This window comes from Vigna angularis, chromosome 8, assembly GCF_016808095.1.
Source record: "Vigna angularis cultivar LongXiaoDou No.4 chromosome 8, ASM1680809v1, whole genome shotgun sequence".
NCBI classification, from domain to species: Eukaryota; Viridiplantae; Streptophyta; class Magnoliopsida; order Fabales; family Fabaceae; genus Vigna; species Vigna angularis.
In genome coordinates, this window is record NC_068977.1 from 17,301,154 (window position 1) to 17,312,857 (window position 11,704).

Here is an 11,704-nt window from a genome sequence, read left to right on the forward strand (position 1 = left end):
ATTTTCATTGTCATGTCATACTAACGTCTTTGTCCTCTTTCAAATTGTTGCTAAATCCAATGTGCATAAATGTATTTCAAGATCACTAATGAAATGGATGAAGTATTCTAATATGATTTTAGAGAAAAATAATTCATAAATAACTTCTTAAAATAATTATTTTTTCAAATTTTAAGATAAGTATCTCCAATGAACATGAACAATGGAGGTATACGGAAACTCATGTCAGAGGGGTTGTAGTTTGAATTCTCGTATTTCTTTGTCGATTTTTTTGAAAAAACTACACAAATAAATATATTATCATATTATTTATTAAAATAGACTTATTTAGTATATTTATGATATGCAAAATTGAAATTTAAAACTGATTTTGATTAATAACAACTATTATTCAATTGCATTTGTGAGTATTAATACAAATTAACATTAAATTTATTTATGAGTTATAATAAAATTAATTATTTTAAATTTACTTTAACATAAAATATATAAAATTCATCAAATAAACAATTTTCTTAAATCAAATATAGTAACGATGTCACCCTAGAGTCAAATAATCTAAACTAGTATACTATTAGAAATTAAACTAGTTTTCTTAGGAGGATCAAACTTTTTTACTCAAGATCAACTGTATGAAGTCTAATTCTCATAAGATACCTCACATATACCAAAAACACTTATATAAAATCCAAACATACATTTACCATTTTAAACAAATAATGATTCATATTAATGCTATTTGAGTCACAGCATCACTCTTATCATGCACACCAAATTTTTCAAAAGAGACTAAAAAAAAGAGTAATGATAAAACTTACTTAAAATTTTTTTATTAGATATAATTGATTTCCTCAATAACAGGGATATTTATGGCGTCTTTGAACAAATCTTCAAATACTTAGATAAATTTAAAAAGATAGTGGTATTTTTTGATAAAATTTAAAGGAAAGTATAAAAGTTAAAATTATTATATTAATATATTAAAAATAAAATATGTCATCCTCATTAATTTAATGATAAAATTACATTAGCAAAATTATTTTCAACTGTAAATACTAATGCGTTTTAATTAGACAAGAATTCTTTGAAAGAAAAATTAGGAAAGGATTGATTGGAGAAAGAACTTCCTTATATTAAAGTATAAGTATTTTGTTTTTCTACCTGAGTAGTACCACTTCTAAATTGTAGAAATGCATGTTTATTTTTTAGACTGAAGGAGGGAAGAATGAAGAACAAATAACTTAAATTTTTTTTAACTTTGCACAAATATAAAATAAAAGAATAGAATAACCCATAACACAAAAAGACTCACTAAACTGAATTTCTCTTTTTCCCTCCTTCACTCTTACCAAAAAACACACTTTTCCTACCACAATTATGATAATAAAGTTTCATAACCCACTTTCTCTCTTCATATATCTTTTCATATCTCTCAACCTTGGACTCTCTCGGACGCTGCCACAACCATAACAAGTTTGTATCCATTTCCATCTTTCCTATATATATACTAAGGGTCACACATCATCCAAAAGCATATTATTATTCTCCCTATTCTTATTATTGTGACAATTCTATATTAGTAATGCATTATTTTTATTATAGACTTTACTTTTTAAGTTTGATTTTTTAATACTTGACAAGCTGTAATTAGTGAAAGATTGAACCTTTTTAAATTCTTGAGTCATACCATTACTACTCTGCTGGTTATGTTTATGTTGCTCTACTTAAATGCTCCATTTCCCTCATAGTTCTTCTTTCTAGTCACACACCTTTTGCCTGACCCTTTTTCAGTTCTTAGAGAGAAGGAGCATAAGAGGAGGAAAAGGTTGGTTGGTTGTTTTGGTTGTTACATACAGCATGCCCTTTTCTCATTCTTGATGCTTGCTATCATGGGATAATAGATGATGATATATATGATAATGAAACATTGTAGAAGCTATTTTGTTTTTTCCATCTCCTTTTCTTGCCCCTCTCCCCCTATGTGCTGCTACTACTACTATTGTTCACTAGGTGTTGTCAAAAAAAGTAGTCTTCTCTTCTTCACCACTGTTTGATTCACCACCCTTTTGCAGAACAACAGACAACACATAATATTGGTCAAGAAGAATGAGAGACAACAAAGATCAGGATTTCTTTTCCCACAAATTTCCCACAACCTCTCAGGTAAACTCATGTTGCTACTTCTCTGTGCATTTTCAAGAAAAAATGATGATTTTTTTTTTCTTTTCAAGAATCTCTATCATTCATAATACTGTTATAATATAGAGATGATTGACAAGTTTTAAAGAATGGTTGATGACCAGGATTTTGGACTGGTGGTATTTAATCCATGTAATTTTCACAGTATGAAGAAACTGTAACTGTAATCTAAAACCTTGATCATTGTTTCAAAACAAGGTTATTCTTCTCATTTATGTTGTAATGATGTGATGTTGCAAGTAGGTGGTGGAAGAGATGAAGGAGCTGTGGGGCATGGCTCTACCTATCACAGCTATGAATATGTTGGTGTTTGTGAGGGCAGTGGTTTCTGTTCTCTTCTTGGGTAGGCTTGGAAGCCTAGAGCTAGCAGGTGGTGCACTTTCCATAGGCTTCACCAACATAACAGGGTACTCTGTTCTTGTGGGTCTTGCAGCAGGCCTAGAACCTGTGTGCAGCCAAGCCTATGGTAGCAAAAACTGGGACCTCCTCTCTCTTTCTCTCCAACGAATGGTCCTAATCCTTCTCATGGCAATCATTCCCATAAGTCTTCTCTGGCTGAACCTTGAGAGGATCATGCTGTTCATGGGCCAAGACAGTGCCATAACAGGAATGGCATCAATCTACTGTTTCTACTCTCTACCAGACCTTTTAACAAACACCTTTCTCCAACCTTTAAGGGTTTTTTTAAGGTCCCAAAAGGTGACCAAACCTATGATGTATTGCTCCCTTGTAGCAGTGTTGTTCCATGTTCCACTGAACTACTTGTTGGTGGTGGTGATGGAGCTGGGGGTGCCTGGGGTGGCCATGGCTTCTGTGCTGACCAATCTGAACATGGTGGTGCTTATAGCAGGGTATATGTGTGTGTGCAGGAAGAGGGAGATGGTGTTGAAGTGGGGATATGGAGGGGGAGTGGTGGCTAGTTTGTGTTCTGGGTTGGGGCAGTTGATGGAGTTTGCTGTGCCTAGTTGCCTTATGATATGTTTAGAGTGGTGGTGGTACGAGATTGTGACTGTGCTGGCTGGGTACTTGCCACGTCCAACACTGGCTGTGGCTGCCACTGGTATTCTGATTCAGACAACTAGCATGATGTACACTGTCCCCATGGCACTTGCAGGGTGTGTTTCTGCCAGGGTAAGTCTCTCTACACTATACACTTTATCCTATTATTTTATTTGTTCAAAAATGAATCATGAATACTCATGCCATGTGTCTCCCTACACCTTGTCATGTGTCTCCCTACACCTAGAGAGGGGTTGAGATTGTCTCTAGTCAAAATCAAAATTTTGCACATTCAAAACCTTTAACTGGATCTTCATCTCAAGGTTGTAAATATATGAACTGTGTAAGTGAAAACTAGATTCTAGTTTATGAGAAGAAGAGAGAGTGAGAAAAACAACCCAAAGATGTCCATTGAGTTTATGCAGTAGACAGGTTTTCATTTATCACTATATTTTATTCAACATAATGTTGACAGGAGAAAAAGAAAACTTTTTTGACCATGTTCGGTTTTTGTTTTTATCCTAGTTTGAGTGGTTCATAGTTCAGTTTTTACTTTTTTTTAACCAGTTCGGTTGGTTGAGACAGGGAAGATAGGGACAGGAGAGTGATGGGCAGAGTGCAGTTAGCTTGGCTGGGTTGTTTTTCCCTCCTTTTTCTGTCTGTGTGATTTGGTGTTAGAATTTTTGAGGAGGAAGGAACCATTTACTTTTAGCAATTTGGCTTATTAGAAGGGTTTGAAGTCAAAATAGCAGGGATAAGTTCAAATCTGCATTTTCTTTTTGGTTTTAAATTTAATGCATGTGGCCAATCATAAATGTTGGTTAACACCATGAAAGGTTAGACTCTTAGCTTGAAGAGAATGCTAATTGGTCCAAAGCCACACATTTTACTTCATTTAACCTTTTTTGTTTGCTTGCTGTATCTAGCTAAATAGGAAGTGTTCTTTTATTATGTTATTTCTATTTTTGTTTAACTAAACACTTAAATCAAACATAATAATATCCATTGACAACACATATTTGGAAGGCATTAAGTGACATTCATCCACACATGCATTTTAACTCTACTCTTCAAAACAATCCTAAACAAACCACTAAGCATAGCTTTAACCTTTTGAGGCAAGGACAAATCATTCTTTAATAAAAATAATAAGTTCTATTTTTCCTTTCAGTCTTCACAGTTTTACTGATTTGTTAAAGATCATAAGATAAACTGTAATCATGATGATGATAAATAACAATAATGATGATGGTGATAATGGGATTGACAAATTCTCTCTGTTTCACTGTTATGATGGTTTGTTAGAGTCATCAGAAATCAGTGGCAACCTTAGGTTTGTTCACTTTATCTATCTGATCAGATACAATTTACAGTACAGCCTGAGTGTCTCATATTTTATTCTTTTGGAGCTAAACTTGAATACCTTGGTTTTGTGCTTGCTGAGGAATAAATTTGTTGCATGATTGCTTCAAGTACATGGACCCAGTTAGGTCACACTTGCAATTTGACAGGACAAAACTACAACTAATTAATTACTTCTGAGTAAGTGCAATTCCCTTAGGCTTGCATACAAGGGCCATCATGGATTTCCATTTGACCAAATAATTTAACCATCAAATCTCCCTATGACTCCACCATTTCTGTGGGACCCTTCAAACTAGTTGGTACTGATAACATATCTTGGTACATTCCTGTTTGCTCCAAAAGTTAACTTGCACAAAACTTTGGTATGATGCACCTTTTGAATCACACCCATGTGAAATTTGCCATGAAGCACTTACAAGAATATGGCTAGGGTGTGTTTGGTTTTCTAGGGTGTTTTAAACTTGTTTTTTATAAGTTTATCAAGTTCAAACTTTTGCAAAGTTGAGTTTAATGTGTGTGTATATATATATATATATGTTTATAATTCTCAGAATCCAAACATGTGATTAACAATTTCAAATTTTGAATGCAATTAATGCAGGTAGGGAATGAGCTTGGAGCTGGAAAACCATACAAGGCAAAGCTAGCAGCAATGGTTGCATTAGGATGTGCTTTTGTGATAGGCTTCATCAATGTGACATGGACTGTGATATTAGGTCAAAGATGGGCCGGGCTTTTCACCAATGATGAGCCAGTCAAAGCCTTGGTTGCCTCAGTGATGCCAATTATGGGCCTGTGTGAGCTTGGGAACTACCCACAAACCACGGGCTGTGGGATTTTGCGCGGCACAGCACGGCCCGGTGTGGGGGCCCATATAAACCTGGGCTCATTCTACTTCGTGGGCACTCCGGTGGCAGTGGGCCTGGCATTTTGGTTCAAGGTTGGGTTCAGTGGGCTTTGGTTTGGGCTTCTGTCTGCCCAGGTGGCATGTGCAGTGTCAATCATGTATGTTGTGTTGGTGAGGACTGATTGGGAAGCTGAGGCCCTGAAGGCTGAAAAGCTCACAAGGGTGGAAATGGGTAGTATCAATGGGCTTAGGAACAAGGAGAATGAGAAAGATGAGGAAATGAGAGGGTTGTTGGGAAATGGAAATAGGAACAACAAAGATGACATTTGCTAAGAAAAAAGAAACCACACCACTGTTAAGGATTGACAAGAGTTATGACATTGAGATTTTGTTTGTTGGGAAGATCAAATGGGGTTGGAGGCTTGTCAATGGTTCCTTTATGATAATTTTGAGGAGGGCTTATTTTGTTTTCATTTGCTTGGAAAACTGAATCTAATCTTCTTTTAATTAATACCAATTGTTACATATTTTCTAAGGTAGATGGTGGATTAGATCTTTAAAAAAGTAGTTTTGAAAAATGAAAAAAAAAAGGTAGTGTTTTTTATAATATACCAGTTTATTTTTAACACTACAATTTAATAATAGATGTTTTTTCATTTATTATTAAATTAGTCTTTAAATTACAATTTAAAAGAAAAAAGAGACATATGGTGTTATAAAATAGTAAAATTAGTGAATTATTTCTTAGTTATATTTTTTTTATATATTAATTGTGTTTTATTGTTATTTCACTTTTGTTAAATACAATGGGTTCTTTGATTCTCACATAAGTCATCATTTTTATTCATAGATGGTTTTTCATTTATTATTAAATTAGTCTTTAAATTACAATTTAAAAAAAGAAAAAAAGAGACATATGGTGTTATAAAATAGTAAAACTAGTGAATTATTTCTTAGTTATATTTTATTTATATATCAATTGTGTTTTATTGTTATTTCTCTTTTGTTAAATACAATGGGTTCTTTAATTCTCATATAAGTCATCATATTTATTCATTTTTATTTTACTAATTATTTAATTCAATTCAATTCTTACTTTAATTCAAATGTAATCTTATATCAATAAAAATTAATCAACAACTTCTTCATAAATATATAATATTCAAATAAAATAATAAACAAAAAGTTTAAATACTTTTTTTTCTATTTTTGTCAATTTTATTTAAAATCAAATTCATTTTTTTCATGTTTATTGTAATAAAAAATTTCATAATTTATGTTCAATTTGATTCATAATACTATCTAAACGTTAATAGTGTTTGAATCAGAGACTGGAATAGTACATATGTATTCTTACATAGTGAGAATTGTTTACGTTGTTATTGAACCATATTATTAATCATCATTGTTTTGATGTTATCTCCTCTACCTGCACTTCAAAGTATAATCAACATTCAACGTAAAATATGAATCTATTCTCTTGAAGTTCTTAATTGCAAATCATACCTAACACAGATCTATAATCGAACAATCACGAGACGAAAACAACAACGAACAATCAACAAACACGACAGTAGTGCAAGCAATAATTTAATCACCATTGAATCCTAAATTTCAAAATCTCAATCTCACAAACGCAGCTCACTGCAAGCAATCAATCATCGTAACAATGTTAATAGCATGCTATTGCAAATTTGAAAACGCCACAAATTAAAAATACATATACACCACACATGCGAAAAACACATGTATCTAAACATAAGTATTTCAAAACTTAGATAAATCAGATTATACATGTATCTAAACACATAAATATTTCAAAACTTAGATGAACCATATTTGTAACCATGAGTTAAGTAAATAACTAACATATAATTTGTCGTTAACGATTTAAATGATATTATGAGAAAAAAATAAATTAAACATAAATTACAAAATTTAATACCATATTAAACATAAAAAAACATATTAAACAAACTTGAAGAAAATAAAAAAATAAATTTTAAACCTAAACAAAAATATACATTTTAATAATTTAAGACAATAGATATAAGAATGAAAATTATATATATATATATATATATATATATATATATATATATATATATATAAATGAGTAAATAATTTATTTGCTACCTCAATTAACTTTTTATTTATAATTTTTAAGCATATGTTTAAAATAACAAATATCTTTTTTTCAATTTTCATACTAATATATATTTGATTGAAATGTAAGAGAATTCACTTAAAATTAATTTGCTTAAATATAAATAATTTTGTATAAAAAATATAAAACATATATTTGTATATATTCACCAAAAGCTATTGAAAATTCCATTATTTATCATTAAATACTTTTCAATGATATATATATATATATATATATATATATATATATATATAAATCTCATAAATACAAAAACTATTTAAAAAAGAATCTATTATTCACCATTCTCTTCTTTCCAAACCAATTTTAATATTTACTGAAAATTTTTTGTTTGCTAAGAACTGAAAAGCAAAATTTTGGTTTCGGTGTTGTGATGGAAAAAGTGGATTTTGATGTGTTGTGAGTGACAAGTGCATGAGGCATGAACATGTGGCTGGGATGCCAGAATCTGCCATCTGACACATCAAACTGAAAGCAGCTTTGCTTCATAGCTGTTACACACATTTTAACGCATCATTATCATTAATAATAATAATAATAATAATAAATAAATAAATAAATATAAATAATAAATAATAATAATAATAATAATAGAAAAATAATAATAATAATTCAAGCCGTGTAAAAACCGTGTCACTACGTCTTCATATATGCTAAAAACTAACCATATTATTATGTACTTTTTGTGACACTGTTGTCTTCTACACAAATTTTAATAATTATCTAAAAAAGTGTTTTTATAATTAATACCACTTGGTCAAACTAAAAGGAAATTTCAAAATCATCCTTTGGTTTCTTCATACTGTTATTATTTTAAAATATCTTAGTTTTTATATAATAAAAGAAATGAAGAATTAGGATTCTATTTGTTTTTAAATTTGTATCAATCTTAAGATTGAAGTAACCACCATTTAGAAAATAGATATATATGTTTGAATTTTAGTTAATTAATTAAGTTAAACTCAAGCGAGATTGAAAATAGTAATTTATTATTTTGTAAAATTAACTAAATTTTAAAATGCATTTTGCTCTTAATTTAATCTAAATATATTAAATTTGAACAAAATTGAACGTTGTTTGAGATGATATCATCAAAATCCAAATTCATTCTAAATTTTAATTATATATATTCTAATGTTACAATTAAATAAAATTATGTGTGTAAAGATTCTTAGCTTTTTAAATATTATATATTTACTTTGTTGATGTATGATTGAATTGGACTTTCATAATCTTTTTATCTTGTCTTTTTCCCACATGTGAAAGCATGAATCATTGCTTAGTATTAACTGACTAAGCTTGTTTTGATAAATATTTGGTGATGGATATGCTTTAATCTTTAGCAATACCATTTGAATTATATTTAAAGAAACAGATATGTGATTATGATGTAAATCATGATTTAAGAATTTTTGCTAAATAATCTACTGCAATGAGCTATTTCAAATTGGTTTGAAACACCTTGAAAGGATGATTAACATATAGATATCACTTTCATAATGATGTTGTTGAAAAGAAAGATGATAAGAAATAATGTTGCTTATAAGAATGAAAAATATGATTTTTTTTTTTATAAAAGAAGTATAATTAATTTCAAATTATTACTATTTTAATATTATATTTTAATTGATAATTATTATTACAGTTTATCTTGTATAATTAATAGATAATTTAGATATACCTTCAAAATACTTAATTGATACTTTCTATATTTCAATTGATAATTATAATTTATATATGTTATTTACAAAGGTTACAATTAATATTTTAGCCTAGTTTCCTGTTTAAGACATGAAAAAAAAAACTGTATTTTTATTGTTTTCACTTCGTTTGCATCTTTTTTTTTATTGCAACAAAGTTAATTTTTGAAAGTTTTATTTACTCAAACACTTATATCTCCTTAAGCTCAACAATGCAGTCATTTAATATGTTTTTAAGGCTTGTGAGGTTTTGAATTGTATGGTTTATATTAATTTTATTGAAAGTATGATGTTCATAGTATACCTTTCATTTTTTCTATTCATTATTATTCAATCCTTTTACAAGTTAGGTAATGAATCTGATTTCGTATACCTAATCTTATAACACTTCTTTTATCTCCATGAAAGAAGTATGAATATAAATCATAATATATGTTAAAAGATTTAAAATTAATTAAAGAGTATATATCCTTTATTTATTTAATTACCCCAATTGTTCAGAAAGATATTTTTAAAGTAGTAGAAATTGATATAAACCATACCTCATTATTACCAAAGATACATGCTTGCAATAAAGGCTGTGCATGTTTAACAAGTGGAACTTGAATTGGTATAAAATAAATATAAAACTAATAGTATCTTATATATGCAACCAAATCGATTGCTTCTTTATTTAATTCTCTTTGGAAACTGTCATCCTCCTAACAAAAAACCACAAAAAAACATTTGCTTTACTAGGAAGACTTTGAATTGCTCGATGAATATTAAATGACATTGTTCATTTTCAAAAACATAGAAAGACACGCTTATAGTTCTTACGTTAGTCTAATTGGCTTGTGAGGTTTTGGTTGGATATATATGAAAATGATAAATGAATAAAACAAAACACGTGCATGTCGTTACACACAATTATTTGAACTTTTTAAGGATTGCATGCGCAAGAGTATTGAAAATGAAATTATGACAGTTGTTTATGGATGGGATTTTGTGCTATCTGCACTAAACTTTGTCCGAAGCCATGCCAATAACATAGCATGCTTTTCTCAGTTTCCTGCCCTTTCTTACTGTATCATTTACAATGCATCCAAAAGTAACTTATATTCTCTTTTTATGCATTTATATAAATATAGTTGGATGTATTTCCAATGTAAATAATATAATATTGTTTCATGCATTTCCGATGCCATTATATTTTTGTGTATAAAATAACAAAAAGAAAAAGAATTTACACATACAAAGAAAAATTAATTTAATTGGAAGATGAAAATTTACTTTTAAAGTGATTTTTTTGTGATGTATACAAATGTTAAAATAAATAAGATAACGAGAACAATATTTTTTTGACAATATTTTAATATTATCTACGTTTCTGTGATTGGTCTATATTAATGTTTATTATTGATTATAGAGTAATTTTAGACGAATCATAGAATGTCACATAAATAATATTAAAATATTATCAAAAAAATGTTATCAAAATATCATAGATAATAGTTTAATAATTTACAATTCACGTAATATGTAGTACCTATTAAATAAAAGTTAATAAGATTATAATATATAAAGAAAAATACCGATAAATTTATTAGATTGAAAGTAATGTATTAATATATAAGCTTGTTTCACTCTGGAAATATTTGTGTCTCCTGTAAAAAAATCAAATAAGTCATGTATTGAATTAAGTATTTTTAATTATTTATAGGAGCTTGTTATGGTATTTTAATTTAAAAATTTTAAATACATCTTTTAAAATTTAACAAAGATACTGTAATTAATTAAGATAAGAAAAAAATATAATTGATTAATATGTTCAATTCTAAAAGATGTATGGACTCTTAAATATAATTACTCTTATATATTATTATTTTAGTGTAATTATACTAATATATTTTCATATTCATTTAAAAGAGAACAAATCGCAAGAGTTTTTCACAATGGTAATTAGAAGGTGATATTTTGGAAAAGCTAACTAACACATTGTACATTAAATTAACCAATATTGAAATTTTTAGAAATAATAAAGATATAAGAGATATGAGATATATGTTAGGAGCTTGATATTTTATTTTATTTTATATTCTCGTTTCATGCATTTCCTATATAAGTTATATAGACATCTCATTTCATACATTTCCGATTTAAGTAATATAAATATCATGTATTTTTTATGTAATTGATATATTTTTTTCCTAAGTAATATAAATATATTGTTTCACGCATTTCCGATGTGAGTAATACTGTCATTATATTTTTATGTATAAATAACAAAAAGAAAAGGAATTTTCACATATAAGGAAAGATTAATTTAATTGGAAGATGAAGGTTTAGTTTAAAGTGATTTTTTGTGATGTACATAAATGCTAAAATAAATAATAGTTTAGTAGTTTGCAATTCACCTTAATTTATATGTAGTACCGTATTAAATAA

General features: G+C 28.6%; 1 protein-coding gene across 1 annotated transcript; it reads left to right on the plus strand.

The window, feature by feature from the left end:
• The first annotated feature begins 1,567 nt into the window (after positions 1–1,567).
• On the plus strand, positions 1,568–5,937 carry LOC108345065 (protein DETOXIFICATION 54). The gene is made up of 4 exons (XM_017583629.2): positions 1,568–1,825; positions 2,073–2,163; positions 2,443–3,330; positions 5,165–5,937. Exons 2-4 carry the CDS (start codon positions 2,107–2,109, stop codon positions 5,741–5,743), a joined length of 1,524 nt encoding a protein of 507 aa, XP_017439118.1. The 5' UTR covers positions 1,568–1,825; positions 2,073–2,106; the 3' UTR covers positions 5,744–5,937.
• Positions 5,938–11,704: the final 5,767 nt, after the last annotated feature.

Excerpts from the sequence above, each read along its gene's own strand:
- LOC108345065 (XM_017583629.2), top strand. The coding sequence starts at position 2,107 with ATGAGAGACAACAAAGATCAGGATTTCTTTTCCCACAAATTTCCCACA. Across the intron at positions 2,164-2,442 it reads AATTTCCCACAACCTCTCAG|GTGGTGGAAGAGATGAAGGA; the intron begins GTAAACTCATGT and ends TGTTGCAAGTAG. Across the intron at positions 3,331-5,164 it reads CAGGGTGTGTTTCTGCCAGG|GTAGGGAATGAGCTTGGAGC; the intron begins GTAAGTCTCTCT and ends CAATTAATGCAG.